Genomic DNA, 25041 nt, shown 5'->3' with positions numbered 1-25041 from the left:
TAGCAATCAAAGAAAAATTAGGAACCCAAATGTGAGAGTACCCTGTTCGTCCCCCCAAAAAACTCTTAATTGACTCTTAGTAATTGGTTCAGGATATCTTCGTATACTTGCCAAATGCTCACCATCCAACTTAAGTCTTTCAGAAAATATAATGTGACTTACCAACATACTGAAGTTTCTCCTTAGAAACCTGTGTTCTTTGACAGCCAGAGCTTGTAACAGTTTGTAGCTATTTGTTCTGTTTTTCCAGGACTCAAAAGAATTAACACAGAGCAATAAGCCATCAACATATTATAATGACAATTTCCTTAGACATTGTTAAGTCACTTAAATCTCACTTCAAAGTTCGCGAAAAGTATGTTGAACTTTCAATAAATCCCTGTGGTATTAGAGTCCAGGTGAATTGCTGATCGTTCCAGGTAACAGCAAATAAGAGTTGGCTTTCTGGATTCACAGGAATGCTGAAGGAAGAATTGCGTAAATCAACAATAGTGAAAAACTTACTTCCTCACAGAATATCAGTGAGGATTGCTGGATGGCATTAAACCCTCGTTTAAATTAACTGGGGGGAAGGTGATAGGAGGTCTTATGTGGGTCTGGTCTTATGTAGTTGTTATTTGTGCCTCAGACCAGGGATGCACATTATACCTGGGTCTGAGGAGCTGTCCCAGGGCTGCCCTTATCCACCCGCATCTAGCAGCAGCCTGTGCCATGTCACTAGGACAGCAGCAGCACAGGGGCAGCAGGGCGGCCTCCAAACCCATGAGAGGAGGTTCTAGGAGAATTATACCTGATGGTCGGGTTTTAATTTCAAAAAGATTTATTAAGATGGGTTCTGGGGAGTCAGGAGGAGTTTGTGGAGAGGATAAAGAAGTGGATCAGGAGAAAGAAAAGTTTCTAGGACAAAAGGGAAGATTGGGTAAATAGGTTAAATGGGGGAACAAGGACAAGAACTAGGGAAAGTCTCTCTCTAGAGCTCTCCAAAGTTTTCTCTTCTTGTTTTAATTTATTACAAGTCTAAGTCAACCTAGAATGGGAATCAGGTAGGAAATCTAAGATACTGCAGCTCACTGGCTAGCTTCGGAGTACCAATTAAAATTAACTTCCCATTCTAATTGCTTAGTATAATTATTTCTAATTTAGATTGTAAAAGACTAATTTTTCCAAATCAAAATGCCCCATTTGGAAAATTGTAGAGAAATGTCATTGTAGTAAGGTTAACTTATTTAGATAAAAAATGTGCCTGATTCAGCACAGTATTTGTTATTCATAGCACTTGTCAGTGTTTTGGAGGAGGGGAAGGGAAAGTTCTGGAGTTTTGACTTTCTATAACTTAAAAAGATTTGTTCTCAACCTATCAAAAATGGAAACTTTTTTCCCAGTAGGAAGAGTGCTGGTTTGTGAGTGTCCTTCCCCAGTGGGTGGGCAGCTACTCTCACACCTGTCTCTGAGAGGCCTGAGTACCAGGTGGTGTTTCAAGAGGCCTGAGGTACTGAAATCGCCAAGTTCTTACATGTACCTCCAAGACAAGCCGGAAATGTTTCTTCTGACCCCAGGAACTGGGGATGTGTTCTTCTGTTGGAGGCTCTATGAGTTCACTACACATCTTGGACGATGAGTCCAGCCACTTCCAAAGATTTCCAGTAGCCTGGAAATTTCCCCAAAGGGACCTAAAGTATCCTTTATTCAGAGTGAAAAATCACCATCAAAAACTTCAGTTCCCCTTTCTCTATGAGGCTGCTGTACATCTTGGACGATGAGTCCAGACACCCTTGCAAGGTTCCAAGTTTCTTGGGAGTACCTGAAGGTCAAGGGGAGCAAATGCCTCTGGTCTTTGGAGTGGAAAGCCCACCCTTAAGCAGTTACCAACACAAAGCATTGGTCTCCGTAGAAAAAATACAAACTGCAATTACATTGAATGGCCACAAGATGTCACAATGAGCTCATTTAACTCAGACAAAGATGCAAGTCAAAAACAAAGACAGGTACTGGTGAATAACAATAGTAATAATAAAACCAACTAGAAGGTCTCCCTTCAATAATAATTCTCCAGTCAGTGGAAGGTTCTCCTTCTCTGTCACATGTCCTGGGTTCCTCTTATAGAATACAAAAGATAAAACCCCATGCATGCTGTAAAAACACTGAGAAAACAAGCTCCTCCCACATTATGGACGCTTAGTTGGGTTACATCCCCCTGCCCACCCAATAGCACTGTCTGAATCGTACTCAAGGCGTGGATGTGCCTGATCCAAGGCTTCAGAGGAGCCAAAGGGGAGGTACATACCTCGATATAAGGAGTCACAATGGGACTGCTGTGGAGGCCTCATACAGGCTCAAGAGAGCTGAGTTCCTGTCTGTTCCTTAAAAAGATTGGATATCCAAACAGACTACTGTAAGGCCAGTACTCCGTGAAAAGGCCCCAGGGGCAGGTCCCTGTCCCTAGCTCCCGCCTGCTAGCCACCTGAGGCCCATGGACCAATCCACGGGTGCCAGGGCTACACTGCTGGCACCAAACTGCTGCACCAATGAAAGAGCCCCATGCTATACTTTTGCCTTTTTTGAATCTTCCCTTTCCTGGACGCAACCCTTAAAACCCTGCCCTGACCCCGCCCAGGTGCGACTTCTCTGGCCAACGTGCTTGACCTGAGAACCTCGCCTGGAACCCCTTGCTTTTCAATAAAGGATGCTTGTTAATCGTGAGTCAGACTCTGTCTGTTGAGAGGCTGAACCTTACATTCTTGGCACCCAATATGGGGCGGGAAAGAGTGCCCTCTCTCCTCCCGGAGACGAGGGGCCCATCCCGCCACTCCCAGAAAACCTCCAGCCACCACACCACCTGTCCGACAGGAAACGGGGTAAGTCGTCCCAGACTCCATCCGTTTCGCTCTCCTTGGCTGGATAATGCTCTCTCCGTCTCTCTGAGTCCTCTGTTGAAAACGCGGCTGCATCAGAGGCGCTCCTTCGGTAGGCCAGGCCTATCGGGGTCGGGTGGATCAGAGACGTCCGCACCACTCGATCCCACCCCCGTTCGTTCTGATGTTTCCCTCAGTCACGGGGACGCCTGTGGCTGTTGGAAAACAAGTTTCCAGGAGGGAGAGGCCCATTCAGCCATGGGGAACGCTCCCTCCAAATCCAAGGCGACCTCTCCCATACAATGTCTTTGTATAACTTGAAAACCTTACGCTTAGATCAGGACATCCACCCTAAATGGCTCATTTGCTTCTGTGCAGAGGCCAGGCCGCAATATCCCCTCGATAATGATTCCAAATGGCCATCTACTGGGACGTTTTATTTTAATATCCTCCATGATTTAGATAATTACTGTCGTAGGACGGGAAAGTGGTCTGAGGTCCCCTATGTTCAGGCGTTCTTACTCTGCGGTCCCGCCCTACCCTCTGTACCTGCTGTTCCTCTTCCCAAATCCTGTTGACCATGGCTTCCTCCAAGCCCCCGCCACCCTCCGCTGCCTCCCCAGAACCCTCCGCACCTCCAGAGCCGGAAGACTCTTCATCCTCTCTTACCATTGCTCTTGAAGAGTTAGTTGCTCCTCCCAACCGACCTCCCCGGGGCTATCCTCCTCCTCCCCCAGCTTCTCCAGCCTCATCATCCTTCTCCATCTCCACGCAGTCTCCTGCTCCTCCACCATCTACCCCAGCCCAGTCTCCTCCTTTACTCCCCTCCCCCACCTCATACTCCCCACCTACTCCTATCTTCCCCTCCCGCCCATGAGTCACCTGTCAGTGCCCATACCCGCTCTCATGACACCACCCAAATTACCGCCCCCTCCACGTGCCCCTCCTTCCCCAAAGCCCCTCCCTCGGCTTCTATCGTCCCCCTCTGCCAGGTGGCGGGCGCTGAAGGCCTAGCACACATTCATGTTCCTTTTTCTCTTCAAGATCTCACACACATAGAACAAAAATTGGGTTCCTTTGCCACCAACCCTTCAAACTATATCAAGCACTTTACCAGGCTCACCCGGGCTTATGCTCTCACCTTCCAAGACATTTCGTTTATTATAGGCTTTACCACCACCGCTGATGAACGACAGGCCATTTGGTCGGTACCAAGAACCCTTGCTGACCACCATTTTGCCAACCCCGCGCCTGAGCACCCCCGGACCCCATGGCAGTTCCCGACACAGACCCAGGCTGGAATTACCAAGAAGAACAACAGGGACGAGACCAAGTAAAATACGTGGTCGAGCGCCTCTTAGAAGGCATGGATACTGCGGCCCATAAGGTCGTCAATTTGCTCAAACTAGATAGCATTATGCAAAGCCCAGGTGAAAACCCAGCCATGTTTCTTAATAGACTGACGGAGGCTTTTGTTCTCCATACGAGACTGACCCCCGAATCCCCAGCAGGAGCCGCCACCTTGGCTAACCGATTCATCTCCCAATCGGCCCCAGATACTAGAAAGAAACTTTCCAAGGCCGAAGACGGACCCCAGACCCCCTCCGAGATCTGGTTAAAATGACCTTTAAAGTTTATAATGCCCGAGAGGGGACAGCCGAGGCTGACCACAAGCTCAAACTAAAACAAAAGGTAGATCTCCAAACCCAAGCCCTTGTGGCTGCCCTGAGGCCGGCTCTTGAAAATTGTCCTCCTCAAAAAGGAGGTCCCCAGAAGACTGAGGCTCCGCCTGGAGTTTGCTCCAAGTGCGGAAAGGAGAGCCACTGGGCTCACCAATGCCCAAATAAAGCCACAACAGCCCACCCAGCCTTGCCCATTGTGCGCCCAAATGGGCCACTGGAAAGTTGACTTCCCACAGCGGAGCCTGGCTCCTGCACCTCCACACAGCGGCCTAACCCCACAAGCAGCAGACACCCACCCTGCCCTCCAGCTACTTGGCCTCACCGGCGACTGAAGATGCCTGGACTTGGGGACCCCCATTACCCCAGCCAAGCCCAGGGTAATGCTCCAAGTGGCGGGTAAGTCCATCTTTTTCCTGGTGGACACGGGGGCTACCTTTTCCGTCTTGCCATCTCACTCGGGTCCTACAGTCCCCTCACCTATTTCAGTTATGGGGATTGACAGCACAGCCTCATGCCCACCTAAAATCCTTCCTCTCTCATGTTCTCCGTAATCAGGAATTTTCTTCTGCTTCACCCTTGGACTCTGAGGGGGAAATGAGTTCTCTTGGGACCCAACCTATTTCATCGCTCCCTGAAATGTGCACACCCAGTGAGGTTACAAATACCGATGTCAGGGAAATATGAGTGTGTGCATGGCCTCTGATCTATATTTGTCTGTGTTATATATAATATGGTAGTTCAGTTAAGAATTCTAATAATGATGGAAAAAGAAAATATGGTTTTAGTAATAGAAGGTATAAAGTATAGAGATTTATTTTGAAGGGAATTGAAAGAAAAGTGTTTGTCTTAAAGTTGGTTATTTCTGAGTGATTGAGAAGAGGCAAACTGAAGGAATGAGGAAAGTGGTAGAAAGTTTGTGAAGAGAAATCCTGAGAGGAAAATAAAGGACAAGAACATAAGTGAACATATGAAGTCGTAAAGGAAAAGAGAAAGAGAAAATCTTGTTTTATACAGTCTTAGGGAAGACTCCCTGTATGGGAATTGCACAGATCCTCACACTGTCCAAGTAGAGGGAAGTACCTGGAACAGCGGGCGCAGTTCTCTGTGAGCCCCCATCAGATCAACTGCACTCCCTATTGGGACCAGTACAGTTTCAAGCAGAGCTCCTGGTGGAGCCTGCTGAAATGGGAGATGTGCCAAGTCCCTATGTAGAGAGTCAGGCTCCCATCCCTGAGGATGCCTGGTACACAGTTTGTACCAAGGAACAGGTAGTGAAATGATGGTGGCTATCGTTGACCTGGGCACAAACACAAGTTGCCATGTCATAAGGCCCCTAGTGTGCTGAGCAGCACCAAGGAAGACTATGGGTAAAGAGGACCCTCGGGGTGATGCCCCTTTGTGCTAAGCCACTCTAGGAATGGCAAGTAGATTGTAGGCCCAAGGTAGTGCCCCAACCCCCCGGACTCACAGACCTGGATGGTCTCAGGTCTGGCTGTGATCCAGGCTCACGGCTAGGAATAGGACACCAGATTTAGAATGTTACCTTAGTGTAGTAGAGTGCCTACACCTAAAATATGTAAACAGTTCAGCTTATTTTATCACATATGTGTGGCTAAATGCCACTATTATACTCTGACATGTGTGGAGCCCATGTGGTCCCCTGGGGAGCAGAAGGGGAGCAGAAGAGCAGAAGCAGGAACATACTCTCCGCAATAGAACTGCACTCCCCACAACAGAAGTATGCTCCCCACAATAAAGTTGGTGCCTGCTCCTTCATTCTCATGTCAGCCCCTTGTACATTCTTCCAATTGGGCATCTCACCATCAAAACCTTCCCTTCTCAATCAGCTCAGCGCTAACAAGCAGGGAAGGCCAATTCATGTAGTAAATGAGGGTAAAAGGAGACAAGATCGTTAAGCAGATACTTGCATAAGGAACAGCTTGAGACCCTCAAACCTTGACCTTTCTTCCTCTCTACCTTCACACTCTGAAAAAGTCCATTTTGTGTACTTCAAATATAGAATTCTCTAAACGTTGTAAAAAATAAACTTTACACATAGCAAAATGCCAAGTCTTGGCTATACAATGTTGACAAACACACTAGTGTAAATCACAACCCTATCACAATGCAGAATATTTGTTTCCCCAGAAGTTTCCCCCATGCCCTTTCTCAGTCAGTCCCCTCATTCCTCCAAAGCAACTTTTGTTCTAGTTGTTTAATATTAGATTAGTTTTGTCTGTTTAAGCACTTCAATACAAATGTACCCATATAGGGAATATTATTTTGATCTCAGCTTCCTAAGCTCAGAATAATTTTTGTGAGCTTTTTGTTTTTGTGTGTAACACTAGCTCCTTTTCATTATTTCATATATATTTACATATATAATAATTATTTCTATATTGATAATTACATAGCTGTTATATTGTCATATATATCACTATAATTACATAATTTGCAATATAATTATATGATTTCAATGTAATATTAAAATATAATATATATTTTTGTCTTATATAACAGAAAGTATGTTAATCATGATATAATAAATAGTATATCCAAAAGTTAATTGAGATAAGTATATAACATTTGTATATTATATTATAATTAGTATATTTTATATTTTATACAATATAATAGAATAACATAAATATATTATATTTTATGATGGTAATACACCATAATTTATCCATCTACCAGTTGAAGGATATTTCCACTTTTTGGCTGCTATAAACATTATTATATAAGTCTTTTTTGTTGTCCAATATGTTCTAATTTCTCTTGAGGAAGATACCTAGGAGTGAAACTTTCGAGCAAAGGATAAGCATATGTTTAGCTTTATAAAAATTTAAACCTTCCAATATGGTTTTAGATAATTTACATTCCCACTAGCAACAGATAAATGCACCCTCTGTTCCACATTCTCTTTAACATCCAGAGTTGACAGACCTTTTAATTTTTGCCACTCTGATGATTGTGTAGTGTTATCTCAATGTGGCTGGGTCCATATGTCCGCATCCTTACTATCTTTGTCCTCTAAATTGCATCTGCTGGGACTGGAATGTTCAGGATGCTTTTTGTGAATTTTTTTATGTTAGCAATGATATAATTTTCAGAATCATTTTTACTTCTTCATTTAAAATTCATAAGTCTCTCATTTTTTTCTTTCTTATTGTATTGCCTCAGATCAGGACACTAGCCTTGGGGACATTCAAACAGAGCTTCCTAAATCTCCAGTAACCAGACAAGATATGTTTTTATCTTCTTACAGATATTACAGGATAATTATACAATTGAAATTCATATCATCACAGGAAACCACTGATCTAGAGTCTCTAAGTTTAAATACTCCACTTGTCATGGTGACCCTATTAAGATAAAAAATTAGCTCCTATTATTTAGTATAGCTTCATCAATTAATTAAAACTATAACATAAACAGTACATATGGCATATAACAAGTACAGTCAGCTACAAAAAGAAATTCTGGGCCAGTAGTAAGTACATATGAAGCACTACAAGAACCTCATGTATCTTCATAATGGATATTGAAAGTTTGGCAAAAAGGTTACAGTAGAACAACACAAGAAGCCTCTTTTATACTATAATTCATAGACAGGAGTGAAAAAAACAATCAATAGAAACTGTCTCTAAGGATGTCTAGTTGTTTGGCTTACTAGAAAAAAAATAAGTTATTTAAAATATGTTGAAAGAATCAAAGGAAGCCATGTTTAAAGAATTAAAGAAAAACATGAAGACACCATCTCACCAAATAGAGAATAACATAAAGAGAGAGGAAGCATACAAATGAATCAAATAGATATTCTGAAGTTCAAAGTATAATAACCAAACCAAAAAACGTACTCAGTGGGCTCAACAACGGATTTGACCAGGCAATAAAAGAAACAGCAAACTTGAATACAGGTTGTTTGACATTATCTAGTCTGAAGAACAGAACGAAAAATTAACAAGAATTAACAAGAATGAACAGAGCCTCAGAGAAATGAAATCTATCATCAGGCATACCAATGTATGCATGATGAGAGTTTGGGAAAGAAAGCAGAAAGAAAAGTGAGAAGAATAAATGAAGAAATATAATGGCTAAAAAACTTCCTAAATTTGATGAAAAATATAAATTTAATTACCCAAGAAGCTCAAAAATACTAAGATAAACTGGAAACCCACTCCTAGACACATCAGTCAAACTGCTGAAAGCAAAGACAAACAGAGAAATCTAGTAGTAGCTATGATTAAACAGTCTAACGATACCAGATATTGAAGATGTGAAGTGAATGAGCTCACATACATTGCTGGTAGATATGTACTACAGTACAAAACTTTAGAATACAGTTTGACAGCTACTTATAAAGTTACACATTCATTTATTTCTTACCCAGTCATTCCAATCCATAAGAAATTAAAATATGTTTGACACAAAGACTTATAGGAATGTTCATATCAACTTTATTTATAAAACTCAGAAGAGTCTAAATGTCTATCCACATGTAAATTGATAAGAAAATTGTGATATGCTTATATAATGGATTATTACTCAGTATTAAACAGAAAGCTATATAACATATGATCGTACTTATATAATATCTAGACTATCAAAACTAATACACTGTGACAGAAAGCAGATTAGTGGTAGAAAGGTGCAAAATATAGAGAAGGAGACTGATATCAATAGACATGAAGAAACTTGGTAGAGTAATAAAAATTTTTTATGTGTTGATTATGATAGTAGGGACAGGAATTTTTTTTTTTTTTTTTTTGGTATGCTGCACAGGAAACTAGACTTAATTCTAGCATTAGGTTTTTCCTGCTGTGTAACAAATTATCACAAAATTAGTGATTTAAAACATACATGTGTTAGAGGGGGGAAGATGGTGGACTAGGTAAAATGCAGGATTGGTCGCCTCCCAGGCCCACATTGAAATTGCAACTGAATTATAAAATAATCAATGTGGAGAATCACCTGAAGTCCAGCTGATCATAACACCTGCTTCTCATAATATAAAGAAAGAGCCACATCGAAGCTGGTAATAGATGAGAGGAGGCATCTGAAAAGTGCTTGCAGAAATGACCAACTCAGCTGGTTATAGATTAACCATACCCTATAGATCTTTAAATGATTTTCTGGAAACTCATGCCAGACCTATAAGACCAAGGATCTGTAAATAGATAGGACCAGTAGTCCGGGAATTCCTTCCCCCTTGCAGCCCCACCCTAAACTAAACTCCCCTTCCCCATCCTGAGTCAGTGGGCACACCTACAACGTCAGATATAGTAATCATGTGCCCCTTGCATGGACACTGCAGGGGTGTATAAGCTGTAAGAAATCTAACTAAGAGGAGCTTGTGCTTTGGTGCTGTTAAGCCCCACGCACTCTGCCGGCAATACATTCTTCTTCTTCTAACAAAGTTGTCTGAGCATCCAATTTCCTCCATTGCGCGTCGCTTTCCACAACAGATGTCTTGTGCATTGGCCGGGAAGCATGGAGGGACAGTGCACGTGTTTGGCAGACTTCAAGTATGCCACTGAGGAAACCCCGACCCGCCCTGTAGACACACTGGCTGAGTGTGCATCAGCGATTATCCCATGTGGATGCCTCACAGGACAGAAGGAGAAATCCCATCTTCCAGTCCCTGCAAGGATCAGACAACGGAGGAATGAAAAAACTAGGACACGTCAGAGACACAGTAAGGAAAAGCCAGGCAAAGGGAAGCTAGCTCAGGTCCTGCCCCATAAGGCAGAAGGGAAGACTGATCATCTCCTAAAGTCACTTGAGTACTCTACATTTGTTAGGGGAAACTGTGACCTCACAGGTACACGGGGCAAAGGGTAGAATGTGTTTGGTTAACACCAGACAAAAGGAAAACTTGATACCCGTTCAGAGAGTGACCAAGCACCCTCCACAGGTTAAGAGGAGCGACTGCTTGCTCTCCACAGGACAGGTTAAGTAATGGTAGGAGGTCATGTGAAAGAGAGTGAGTGCTGAGTGATTGAGACGTGGCCTTGCCACGAAGTGAGAGTTGAGCCCCTATCCACAGTTCTGTGATGAACCTCATATGGCTTAGGGTGGTGTCACTGGATCTCTGTAAGGAGTCTACTCCAGAGATCTGGTTCAGGGATTTATATCTATGCACAAATTGCTAAGAGGAGCCTAAAAGATCCCCGTGAGGGGAGCGGCAGAGACAGGCGAAGCGAGTGACATCCCCTCCAAATTTTCCCCAACCTTATCCCCAAACCCTCCATGTGGTATGATTGACGTGTCATAGGAGGCATGGTGAGTACACAGGGAAAGCCTACTCCCCTGGCCATGATGGTCAAAAACTTGAAGAAAGTGTTATTTAGGAGATTATGGAGTTGAACTCACCGCACAGAAACTCCACACCTTTTGTGAGATAAACTGGCCCTTTTATGGTATTGGATATTTGGTAAAGGGAGCTCCTAGTCTTCAGTTAGAAGATACAGGTCAGGATCTTCCCAGAGGGGGAAGACATCAAGGTCTCCTGTGGAGAGGGAAGGGAAGACAAGGTCAGGGCATTCCACAAAGGGGAAAAAACAGGAGCCCCTACTTTAGGAATATACGCAACAGAAAGCCTTTGGAAAAAAAAAATCAAACAGGCACTCACTTATACTTTGGAGAGAACTCACAGACCCATGCTATCAACTGCCATCCATACCCCTTCTGCCTTTCCAGGCAGCACCAGCACTGTGCCACAGGGCACATGCGCAATCCTCTCTGGGTAAATAACATACTTTCAGATTCAGACACAGATAGTCTTGTGTTCCCTGTTAGTCGAGTGGCTAGGATTCAGCGCTCTCACTGCCACAGCCCAGGGGCCCAGGTTCGACTCCTGATTAGGGAGGATTATTCTTTCCTCCTTCCTCACCAGCAGCAGGAGCACTTCCCGGCTCGTACCCCGCAGGGAAGGAAGGCAGGAACTGCAACCCCACAGCCCAGTTGTCAGTGAAATACAGTGGCAGCAAGGACCCATAGGGTACCCTCCTCCTTCCGAACTTATGATGAGAGGGCCGATCAAAAAGTCTGGCCTGTAAACAGTTTACTGAATTACAATACTACCCTCCTTGCACATCAAGAAACTAGAAAATACAAAGAAGTCCTCTATGTACAAGCTTCTATGCTCCTTTACCAAGACCCAGACTTATTAGATAGCCCAATTATAAGAGTGACCTTCTTGGGGGTCTCAAAATAAGCAGGAGTTTTCTCCTCCCTCTTCACCCTCGGACTCTGAGGGAGTACAAGCTCTCTGGGGACCCCGTCTATTTCATTGCTCCCTGAGGAAACTACATAAGCATCCCCAGGGAAGTTGCAAATACTGATGATGGGGAAATATGAGTATGTGCATGACCCTGAAGGAATGACCTAAACAAGATTGGAAATTTAAATGCCAAAAATAAGCTAATGCAAAATTAAAGTTATGTTTTAATGTTTCTTAGACTATTGGGTCTGCTACTAATGTTATGGGAAAGTTTTCTGAGTAGAAAACAAGAATTTTGTACTTAATCAAAATGATTTCTGTGTCTTATGTTGCCTTCATCAGTTTTCTGAGGCTTTTAGAGCATATTCTAACATTAGCCCGAAGTCTGAGGGCCAGACACTTCTAGCTATACATTTCATAACTCGGTCTGTGCCCAATGTTCAAAGGAAGCTCCAAAATTTGGGGCCTAGACCCCAATCCCACAAGCTGCCTTGGTACTAAGGCCTTTAAGGTGTCCAATAAATGAGACTGGGCAGAGAAGGAAGTAGAGTACAAAAAGCGTGCAAATTTTAGCTGCCATAGGGACCATCTCAAGGTGACCCTAGGCAATAAAAACCTTGCAGGCTTGGAGGGGCCTCAATCTTGGTTGGCCGTTAGTGACATCATCGAGACTGAGGCATAATCAATGCACATACTGCAGAAAGAAGGACACTAGAAGGGTGAGTGTCCATCCAGCCCTGGGAAGCCAGGGAGGGGTAGACCTCACAAGGTCCCATCCCCTATATAGCAAGCCTCTCACAAAGGGGCTGCTCTGTCCTCCAACAACAGACACCCAGGTGTTTGCAAGCTCTAGTCATAGATAAATCCACCATAATCACAACAGTAAAGCCTCAGGTCACCCTCGACATGGCAGAAAGGAAAAAAAAACAACAACAACATTGAATTTTTACTAGATACTAGAGCTACCTACTCTGTCCTGACCCATCCCATGGGCCTCTCTCCAATGCTAACTGCACAGTGACAGGAATAGTCAGCCTAATGTAATTTATTCTTCCCATTGTGAGACCAGGACTAGCAATTTAATCCTCTGCCACACATCAGGACCAGGGTCCAGGGCGGAGACCACCTGGAAAACTGGGACACAGCCAAAAAGGGAGACAGCCCCCTTGCCCACCACACAAAGCACATTTGTGGGGAACTTAAGGCTAAACCATTTGTAGACAACCCACTTTTATGTCAGAGTTTCCTACTAGCAGAGCAACTATCTCCCCACAATCTGTTGAAAGTCAGCCCACAATGCAAACAGAAAAGGCCCACCTGAAACTCAGGAAGGATAAGGCTATGCGTTCTTTAAAAAAAAATTCTACTATAATACCAGCAAAAAAAAATGTATAACATTTACTAAGTGTACTAACTAACGTTTTAACATCTCAGATAGTAAGACCTTGAACTGCAGCTCCAAGACTTCTGTAAGCTATGCAAATGCACATGTTAAATTACCTGCTGGATGGTTTCTTATTTGTGGAAAAACTATTTATTCTTATGTTCTCTGGGAAGACTAACAGTATTTATTTTTCAAAAGTCTCCAACTAGGGGCCACAGGGAACTCACCCTTGACTCCACTGTAATAGTAAACTACACTCATTTAGTCCAGATGAATATATATTGCTTTGTTTTATTTATTATACCAGCTATGACTATTGCCCTAAATATAGTAGTCAATAGAATAGCCTACTTTATGGCAAAAGCCTTAAATATAACCTCTCAGGCCATCCATGCCATGGGATAAGAATTAGGACAAGTCAGAGAAGCTATCCTTGAAAACAGGGCCACTATAGACAACTTATTACACAGACATACCATAGATGTAAAGAATTTAAGACTATGTTGTTTTAACTTCTCTGACAACTCTTTGAGGAAAAAGTGAAATAAATTCATGACATTGTGTTCAATATTGAACAGAGGACAGAAATTTTTGGTCTTGATCTCTGCCCCCTTGCTTCCTGGCTGCCCAGTTTCACTGGGCTAAAGGAAGCATTTCTTATTTTCATTTTGCTCATCTTTGTAGAAGTTATTGCTTGTTGTTGCATCCGATGTACTCCCACCTGTAGGTTCTTTGCCAGCTGGATACCGAAGACAAAACCAAAACCCAGGGAAGAATTTTCTTACAGCAACAAAGAGAGTAATTTCATCTTAAGCTGGTCTCATAGATATGAGACCAATCAAAAGAGGGAGGAAATAATAAGGGATATTTCTTGCAGAGTTCTTAATCATTTTAGTAAACCTAGTTAAGTTTTCTTTTCTCCTTTCTTGCGGTGGGAGGGAGGGAGGGAGGTGAAGGCCCTTTCCCTCAAATTCTGATAATTGTCCAAAACTGAAGACTCAAGTCCTCTGGCTATTGACAAGAATCATCAGGTCATCATAAGCAGAAATGGTGTTAGGCCAGACAGAGCCCTTAGAATCTGAGAGGGGAGGGTATTTTAGGCCAAAGGTCTTTTTACCCTTTAAGAAATATATCAATCAAGTCTGTTTCCCTTTACTCACTTAATAGGCAAATCAATAATGACAATTAATAGGTATATAATTTAAATAACCAGTTTGAATCTTCTTTTCCTTGTCTAGTGACTGAGGTGGCACTTCATTAGGAAACCCAAGACCCCACCCTGAGTAAGGCAGAAAGAGAAAGAGCTCTGTGAAGTGCCAGTATGCAGGGACCCTTCTCTGCAGGAAGCAGATATGGAAGAAGAGACCTCCCATCCCTCAACATCCATACTAATAATAAGGGGCTTCATGGCTCTTAGAAAAGAATTAGGCAGGAAAATACATTAGGGGGTTTCTGAGTCTGCCTGCAAAGACACTGAGGTCATCCTATCCTAGAAGGGGTCCGAGACTGGATCGCCCCCTATGGGCTTTACTGGATTTTCAGAAACAAGACCTACATCTGTCTCCCCAGAGACGGGGAAGGGAGCTGTATAACTGGCATGATAAAGTCATCCTTTTTCCTCTTACCTCTGAAAAGGAGGGAACTGCTTGGTTACCCAGTCCCACAACACTTACAATGGGTAAAAAGAGAACTCCAAATAGGGATCAAGAAAGATGATGAGTAGCCCCCAGTGTGGATAATCCAATACTATAGGACTGTCACTTGAGCAGAAGACAGATCTTGGGGATATCATACCCCCATTTACATGTTAAACTGGATTATCCGATGCAGGCAATCTTAGCAAATCATTATCAATGAGACTAGGAGAGCCCTGACCCTCCTTGCACATCAACAAACTCAGATGAGAAATGCCATCTACCAAAACAGATTAGCACTGGACTCTCTGTTAGCAGCAGAAGGAGGTGTGTTTGGAAAATTCAATCCCACCAACTGTTGCCTACAGATAGATGATCACAGTCAGGCAGTTGAGGACCTGGTCGAAAAGATGACAAAACTGGAACATGTGCCTGTGCAAGTATGGCACGGATAGAACCCCAGTAGCCTTTTGGGGGCAGGGTTTTCAGCCTTTGGTGGGTTTAAAACTTTAATAAGAGCAGTTTTGCTACTCCTAGGAATCTTCCTGAATGGTCCGTGGCTGCTGCCTCTGCCAATAAAAAGGCATGGTAGAAGTCATAGTACAGCAACGAGCCACAGCCTACATATACTTTACCCACCACTATCAGGAGATTCCCCAGGATGGTTTAGTTAGAGAATGTGAGACTTCAGTATAAAAATAGAATGTCTAGGATCTCAAAGGGAGCAATAAGAGAGGAGAGGAGGCATCTGAAAAGTGCAAAGGAAAAGGCTTGCAGAAATGACCAACTCAGCTAGTTATAGATTAACCATACCTTATAGATCTTTAAATGGCCTTCTAGAAACTCATGCTACACCTACAAGACCCAGGATCTGAAAATAGATAGGACCAGTAGTCCTTCCCCCTTGCACCCCCACCCGAAACTCCCCCATCCCCATCCTGAGTCAATGGGCACACGTAGAACCTCAGACACAGGAACCATGCGCCCCTTGCATGGACACTTCAGGGGTATATAAGCTGTAAGAAATCTAACCAAGAGGAGCTCATGCTTTGATTCTGTTAAGCCCCACACACTCTGCCAGCAATAAATTGTCCTCCTTCCTACAAAGTTGTCTGAGTATCTATCCAATTTCCTCCATCTTGTGTCACTTTCTGCAACAGCTTCAGAGGCTCCCCTAAAGGAGAGTGTGGTCCTGGCCTCATTTAGGGGCTCTCCAGACCAGGGAAGGGGAGTTTCCAATAACACTGACTATAAAAACCAGAAGTGATTCCAGACACATGGATGAGATGGAAGGAGACTGAAATCCTAGATACCCCTTTGAAGGGCCCATGCACAGGTCTTCTGACTTGCCAACACTGTTGGTGGGTCAATGGCTTGCATGGGATTCGTACTGAGAAAATCACATTACCTGGCACCAGAATAAGGGCTGGAAGGGCAACCACCTTTATTTCTTATTCCCCCACCTCTGCCCCATGGGGCAATCTATAGACTGAGCCAGCTTGACTATGTAGACCCCTCCCACAGGGCCATTAGGAAGAGCTGGCCGGAAGAGATCAGCCTGCCACAACCAAACTGTAGATTGTCTGGGGTTTTGTTGCTGGATGGTTGTCACGCCCAACACTGATTCATGGCCAAGCATTCACAGCTGGCAGCCAGCACTGAGTGTGCATTTTGGAGGCAGTTTCAGGCAGATTCCTGCTGCCAACATGAACCCGGGTGGATCTCAGAGCTGTGGGCCAGTTCCAGACAGCAGCTGATCTTGCTATGATCTTGAACTTCTTAGGAAATGTGCAAACAGTTACTAAAGTTGATATAAGACTGAGGCTGTGTTGATCTGAAGGCCATTGTCTCCCTGAGACCCCACCCCAACTAATCCACAAATTGCCCAAGGCAACCCATTGACAGTGAACGCCACTGCCCTGCCTCTCCCCCTTGGGTCTCCCAATCCACATAGGCAACAAACTTTGGTTACCACAGGGTGGGCACTGCAGGGAAACCAGTTGCAGGCAGTTCTCTGCTGCCTGAAAGAGTTGCAATGTTGCATCCGTCCAGGGAGCACAGAGGTCTGTGGAACTTCCCCAGATGTCAGCTGGTCTCACTATGATCTGTGAATACAGTGGGAACACCCAGGCACAGAAGTTACAACAAAAGTGAGGCTGTATTGGCTTGATGGCCCTTGTCTTTCTAAGAACCCACTTCACCCAAGCCTCCCCTACCCTGCTTGGCTGTGGGGTTGCATAGTCTGTGTGAGTAACAGATCTCAGCTAGCACAATGAGTCCATTTGGGGAAAACAATTGTGGGCAGACCACTGCTGCCTGTATGAGCTGTAATATCTCTTGGTATTGCAGGAGTCTGTGAAACTTCCCCAGACAGCAGCTTATCTTCATTTGATCTATGACTACTGAGGGAACATGCAGACACAGAAACTGCAGAAAACTAAGGCTATTTGCCTGACAGCCCTTTACTCCTGAGCTCCTGCACCATCCAATCCACAAAATGCTTGCCACACATTGATAGAAAGCTGCCCCTGCCCTGAGGTGGTGCATTCAGGCCTGAGGTGGGCAGCAGCTGAACTTGCTACAATTGGAAATTTGTGCAGGGAGCCTCAGAAACAGTGCTGGCATGTGAACTGACACTGAAGTGGCAGGGGAAATTTGCTCAATAGAACAAAGAGACCCCCAGAGTCCCTGCACCACCCAACACACATATCAGTTAGGGATTCTTCCAGTTTTAGAGACTTAGGGACAACTGATAGGAAGTGTCAGCCCTTGAGAAGCACTGGTTCCTCTGCTAAACTGACCTAGGTCGGAAAAGGAAATAACCGAACTACTGCCTACAGAGTTGTCTCTTCTACGTACCTACAGATCCAGCACGGGCAACAACCATCTGTGGATCACTTTGTAGCTCCCACCAGGTAGCCCTGAGCATCGAAGATAGCAGCTGACCTTGGCCTATTGGGGACCCCCTACCAAGGGGCCTCAAAACCAATGCATCTAGAGGCTGGCACTAGATCACAACAGAAACCCATTAGCAATACACACAAGGGATGGTCTCAACAAGTACACAAACTTGCTAGGGCAAATCTCACTCAGTGGGATCAGACCCCACATAGAAACTCTTACCCTGTGGAAGTAGCTAGTTCCCACAATTAGCCTGAGCATAATCCCATCCACTGATGTACTAACAGCAATAAAGTTTTAGCTACAACAGAAGATCACACATGACCTATACAAAGATCACATCTAGAGCCCTCGGCACAGGGGATCAGGGAGAGTGCATGACTGGGGCACACAGGACACCTACATTAGGCCACCTGGCCAAGGCTGAGAGATGAAACAAATATTCCTGACACATAGAAACAAACACAGAGAGGCTAATTAAAATGATAAAACAAAGAAACATGCCACAAATGAAATAATAGGAGAAAACTCCAGAAAATAAGCTAAATGAAATGGAGGCAAGCAACCTATCAAAGACAAAGTTCAAAATAATGGTTATAAGGATGGTCAACAAACTTAGGGGGAGAATGGATGAGCAGAACGAGAACCTCAACAGAGAGATAGTAAGCATAAAAAAAGAATGAATAAACCATTAAAAAAAACAGACAGAAATGAAGAATACAATAACTGAAATGAAGAATATACTAGAAGGATCCAACAGTAGATTGGACAAAGCAAAAGACAGAATCAGCAAACTGGAAGACAAGGTAACAGAATACACACAATTAGAACAACAAAAAGAAAAAAGAATTAAAAAAAAAATGAAAATAGTTTAAGAGACCTCTGGAACAACGTGAAGTGTAACAATATTTATATCATAGGAGTACCTGAAGGAGAAGAGAGAGGCAAGGGATTAGGAATCTATTCAAAGAAATAACAGAAAACTTTCCTAACTGGGAAAAGGAATTAGATATACAAGTTCACGAAGCACAAAAAGTCCCAAACAAGAGGAATTCAAACAGATCCACATCAAGACACATCATAATTAACATGCTAAAGTTCAAAGACAAAGAAAGAATCTTAAAAGCAATAAGAAAAAGGCAACTAGTTACTTACAAGGATACCCTCATAAGTATTCTCATAAGAATGTTGGCTTATTTTTCAATGGAAACTTTGCAGTCCAGCAGGGATTGACAAAAAAAATATTCAAAGTTATGAAAAACAAGAGTCTACAACCACAAATACTCTACCCGGAAAGGCTTTTAATTGAAATGGAAGGTGAGATAAAGAGCTTCCAAGACAGGGAAAAGCTTAAGGAATTCATTACCAACAAGCCAGTATGACAAAAAATGTTAAAGGGACTTCTGTAAAAAGAGAAGGGGTGAAAAACAAAATAGAAAAAACAAATATGAATAATAAAATGGCAGTAACTACATACCGATCAGTAATCACTTTAAATGTAAGTGGATTAAAAGCTCCAATCAAAAGACATAGGGTATCCAAATGGATAAGAAAACAAAACCCATGCATATGCTGTCTACAAGAGACCCACTTCAGATCAAATGACACTCACAGACTGAAAGTAAAGTGATGTAAAAATATATTTCATGCAAATGGAAATGAAAACAAAGCTGGGGTAGTGATACTTTACATCGGATAAAATAGACTTTGAGACAAAGAAGGGCATTACATAATGATAAAGGGATTGGTAAATCAAGAGGACATAACTCTACTAAACATATACACACCCAACATAGGAGCATCTTTATACATAAATTACCGACTAATGTAAAAGGAGAGATCAAAAGGAAAACACTCACAGCAGGAGACTTTAACACAGTGGTATCTATTAACACCAATGAGTGGATCTTCCAGGCAAAAAGTCAACAAGAAAACAATGGACCTAAAAGATGCACTAGGCCAGATGGATTTAACAGATATTTTCAGAGCATTTTACCCCAGAACAGCAAAATGTACATTCTTTTCAAGTGTACATGAAACATTTTCCAGGGCAGACCACATGTTAGGACACAGAACAAATCTCAATAAATTTAAGAAGATTGAAATCATATCAATCATGTTTTTTAATCACAATGGTATGAAACTAGAAATCCACAAGAAAAAAACAGAAAATATACAAACACATGGAGGCTAAATAACATGCTACTAAACAATGAATGGGTTATCAATGAGATCAAGGAAGAAATCAAAAGATACCTAGGGACAAATGAAAATGGAAACACAGTGATTCAAAATCTACGGGACACAGCAAAAGCGATCCTATGAGGAAAATTCATAGCAATGAAGACTTACCTCAAGAAATACCATATAGGGAGAACCCTAAAGATTCCACCCCAAAATTGTTAGAACCGATCGATGAATTCAGTAAAGTAGCAGGTTACAAAATAAATATTAAGAAGTCAGTGGCATTTTTATACACCAATAATGAAGTTTAGGAAAGAGAAATTAAGAAAACGATCTCATTTACAATTGCATCGAAAACAATTAAATATCTGGAGATCAAATTAACCAAAGAGATAAAAGACTTGTTCTCAGAAAATTATGTCATTAAAAAAAGAAATTAAAGAAGATACAAATGGAAGCACATATCATGCTCAAGTATAGGAAGACTCAATATCATTAAAATGGCCATCTACTCAAAGCAATCTATAGATTTAATGTAAACTCTATCAAAATACCAATGACATTTTTCAGAGACCTAGAATAAATAATCCTAAAATTTATATGGAACCATAAAAGACCTCAAATAGTCACAGCAATCTTGAGAAAGAAGAATAAAGTTGGAGGCATCACATTACCTGATATCAAACTGTACTACAAGCCTACAGTAATCAAAACAGCATGGTACTGACATAAAAACAGATATAGTGTTCAATGGAGCAGAATAGAAATGCCAGAAATAAATCCACACCTAATATGCTCAATTAATATATGACAAAGGAGACAAGAATATACAATGGAGTAAAGACAGTCTCTTCAACAAATGGTACTGGGAAAATTGGACAGATACATACAAAAGGAAAGAAAGGAAGAGAGAGAGAGAGAGAGAGAGAGAGAGAAGGAAGGAAGGAAGGAAGGAAGGAAGGAAGGAAGGAAGGAAGGAAGGAAGGAAGGAAGGAAGAGAGAGAAAGAGAGGGAGAGAGAGACAGAGAGACAGAGAGACAGAGAGACAGAGAGAGAGAGAGAGAGAGAGAGAGAGAGAGAGAGAGAGAGAAAGAAAGAGCAAGCAAGAAAGAAACTGGACCACCTTTTTACACCATATACAAGAATAGACTCAAAATGGATTAAAGTCTTAAATGTAAGACCTAAAATCATAAAACTTCTAGAAAAAAACATAGGTAGTGAACTCTCTGATATTGCTAACAGTAACTTTTTTTCAGATATATCTCCTCAATCAAGGTAAACAAAAGAAAAAAAATGGAACTACATCAAACTAAAAAGGAGAGAAAGGGAAATTAGGGAGATCTTTTTATAAACCATATAAATGTTTAACCAATGTACTGTCTACTTGAAAGTAATAAAATAAAATAAAAAATAATAAAAAACATACATGTATTATCTCGAAGTTTACATGGCTCAGAAGTCCAGGCATGACTTAGTTGAGTTCTCTACTCAGGGTCTCCCAAGGTTGTAATCAAAGTGTTGGCCAAGACCGTGGTCTCATCTGAGGCTTGAGGTTCTCTTTCAAGATTGTTGGCAATTGCCAGAATTTAGTTTCTTGTGACTATAGAACGGTGGCACTCAGCATTTCTAGTCTGTTCATCATTCTCTGCCATCTGATCCTATACATTTACAGTAGCTCGTCTCTTCAAGAGAAACAGAAGAGTGTCTGCTTCTGTTTGTTTGATCCCTGAACTCTAATCGGAGTTTTAAATGTTTCACCTGATTAGGTCAGGTCCACCCAGGAAAAGTTGTCTTTTGATTAACCTAAAGTGAATTTAATAGAGACCTTAATAACATCTGCAAAATCCCTTCACCTATATCATATTAAAAACATATCATAATCACATACTCATAGGAGTAAAGTCCCATCATATTCATAGGTCCTTCCCATACTCAGTGGAGTGTACACAAGGTTTATATACTGCTTGTGGTGGGGGTACTGTTTTAGAATGCTGCCTGTGGCAATCCCATAGGTTTTAAGACATGAATGTCTTTTTTAAACATGGGAGCTACAAGGTGGAATTGTAAACTTACAAAAGGCCATTTGTTTCCTCCTAGTTATTTGACCTTTGATTAAAATATAAAACCAAATTAAAACTTTGGTTTTATGGTCTATTTAGTTGTGCATATTAGTTCATAGTCTTAAAAGGAATATTGCATTTTTTAGACTATTTTTTTAGAACAGTTTTAGGTTCACAGGAAAATTAAGCAGAAAGTAGAGTTCTCACGTATTCCCTGCCCCACACATGCATAGCCTTTCCCACTGTCATCATGCTGCACCAGAGTGGACCATTTGTTGCAATCAATGAACCTCAATTGACACATAATTATCACCCAAAATCTATAGTTTACAATTGGGTTTACTCTTGGTGGTGTTCATTCTGTAAGATTTGACAAATGTGTAATGGCATGCATTCACCATTATAGTATAGTAAAAAGCAGTTTTCCTGCTATAGATATCCTCTGTGTTCGACCTGTTTACCCTTCCTCCCCTCTAACCTCTGTCAACCATCTTTTTACCATCTCCGAAGTATTGCCTTTTCCATTATATCATACAGTTTAAATCATACAGTGTGTAGGCTTTTCAGTTTTTTTTTTATTCAAGTTAGTAATATGTATTTAAGTTTCTTCTGTGTCTTTTTGTGACTTGATAGTTCATTGTTTTTAGATCCAAATAGTATGTATGTACTACAATTTTGTTATCCATTCACCTATTAAGAACACCTTGGTTGCCTCAAAGTTTGGGCAATTATAAATAAATTTGGATTAACATTGTGTTCAGATTTTTTTGTGGACAATTTTTTCAATTCATTTGGGTAAGTACCAAAGAGTGCAATTACTATATTCTACTGCAAGAACATGCTTAATTTTATAAATAACTGCCAAACTGTCTTCCGAAGTAGCTGTAACATCTTTAAAAACTAAAAAAATTGTTTCAATTACAATTAACACACAATATTATGTTAGTTTCAGGTGTACAACATTTTGTTTAGACATTTATATAACTTACGAAGTGATTACTCTGAATAGTCTAGTACCCATCTGACAACATATGTAGTTATTACCATATTATTGATTATATTTTGTATGCCGTACTTTACATCCCGTGACTATTTTTATAACTGGTAACTTGTACATCTTAATTTCTTTCCCTTTTTTATTTCTGTTTTATTTATTTTGTTTTTTATATTTCACATGTAAGTGAAATCATATGGCATTTTTCTATGTATGACTTATTTCACTTAGCGTAATACTCTCTAGGTCTATCCTTGTTGTTGTAAATGAGAAGATTCAATTCTTTTTACAAATTAGTAATATTCCATTATTTATATATACCACATCTTCTTTATCCATTTATCTATTTATGGATAGCAAACTAAAGAATTTTTGCATAGTGAAGGAAATCATCAACAAAACAATAAGACAATATACTAAATGAGAGAAGATATTTGCTAATGATACATACAATAAGTTGTTAATATATAAAACATATGAAAAACTCATACAACTTAACGCCAAACAAAACAAAACAAAACAAAACAATCTTATTAAAAAATAGGCAGAAGATCTGAATAGATATTTCTCCAAAGAGGACTTACAGATGTCCAATAGACATATGAAAGGATGCTCAACATTATTAATCATCAAAGAAATGCAAATTAAAACCACAATGAGATATCACCTCACACCTGTGAGAATGACTACCATCAATAAATCAACAAGCAACAAATATTAGCGAGGATGTGGAGTAAAGGAAACGCTCATGCACTATTGACAAAGGAAACTCTCATGGACTATTGGCAAAGAAAACCATCATGCACTATTGGCAGGACTGATATAAGTAGTGTAGATGCAGTTTAGAACAGTTCTCTGAGAAAATGATATTTATGTTCTTACAGCCTTTGTCAATGTATTTTTCTAAGTCAAATTTGGCACATTTTACGTCGGTTGTCCAGAGGTACACTGGTAAAACCAAATAAGCCAATTGTTTGGTTTAGCTTAGAGAAATTATTTAACCCGACCTCAAGCAGAAGAAATGGATTCACATTAGGATTTTTGCTGGCTTAGATCACATATAATTGGTATGCTTAGTGTAATGTATTAACCATTGTTAGAATTCCCAGAGGATAGCCCTTGAGAGCTATGATTCATTCTTCTACTTTCCCTCCAGCTAAAGATTTAGATGAACTATGCATTTGTTATGTAGAGTAAGATGCCTAGATAAAGCAGGCTTCATAAAATGAAAGTCAGGCAGAGAAACTTAACCACTTACACCAAAATATTGAAAACCAAAAATGGAAAAAAAAACCCCAAAGGATAAGTAAAATGTATCTGCTGGAAGCAGTAACCAAAGCTTTATATTTAAATATTTAATTGCCCCTTTTCCTAAGTCTAAATAGCAAACGATTTCCTTTCTGCCAGCACTGGTGAAATGATTTTCTGATCTGTGTGTGGTGGCCTAGATGGGGTTGTTTGGGCCCCAGACATCACTCTACTACATGATTTGCCATATTGACCCATTAGGTTTCAAATCTACTTAAATCGTTTGGAGTCTTTAATGTTACATATGTGAATCCAAGAATAAATTAGACTTGCTTCAGGAAATTCTAGGTTGTTGACAGGATCTAATAATTTAAGAAAAGTGGTATTCCCAAGTTACCACACTTTGTTGGGATTTGCCCAGAAAGATCTCAGGACTAGTATTTCTTAATCCTTGTATAGGAGCAACTAAGAAAATTAATTATTATTTAAAGATCCTTGAAGAATTCTCCAAACTCACATTTAATTGATTTGTAAAACCAAAAATGCCTTACATAGTGCTTCAAAGGGAGAAGACTACATTGGATACATATATTTGATATAAATATTGTAAGGGTAAAATAAATATCAAGAAATTATCAAGGACTTGCTAGTTAGCAGATATCCTGCTACCTAGAAATAAAGCAGCAGATCATACAGGGGTCTGTCTTATGGAGATTACAGTGTGGGTTTGAACAATAAACAGACAATTACAAACTAAAATAATAGATGTTGAAAAGGAAGTATTAGATTGGGCACAATAACAACACATGCATTGGACTGTGACTCATATTTTAAAGTTTTGATTAGGTTTCTCAAGCAAGAAATAGAGGAAATAATT

At 41.1% G+C, this 25041-nt stretch overlaps 1 protein-coding gene across 1 annotated transcript in view; it reads right to left on the bottom strand.

The window, feature by feature from the left end:
* Positions 1-25041, bottom strand: part of LOC107505987 — a 67097-nt gene that overhangs the window by 19264 nt on the left and 22792 nt on the right. Inside the window, 1 exon segment of the mRNA XM_036221550.1 lies at positions 11494-11520. Coding sequence (XP_036077443.1) covers positions 11494-11520 — 27 coding nt within the window.

The sequence above is a fragment of the Rousettus aegyptiacus genome, unplaced genomic scaffold, assembly GCF_014176215.1.
Source record: "Rousettus aegyptiacus isolate mRouAeg1 unplaced genomic scaffold, mRouAeg1.p scaffold_m13_p_5, whole genome shotgun sequence".
NCBI classification, from domain to species: Eukaryota; Metazoa; Chordata; class Mammalia; order Chiroptera; family Pteropodidae; genus Rousettus; species Rousettus aegyptiacus.
This window is presented reverse-complemented; position numbering and strand designations above follow the sequence as displayed.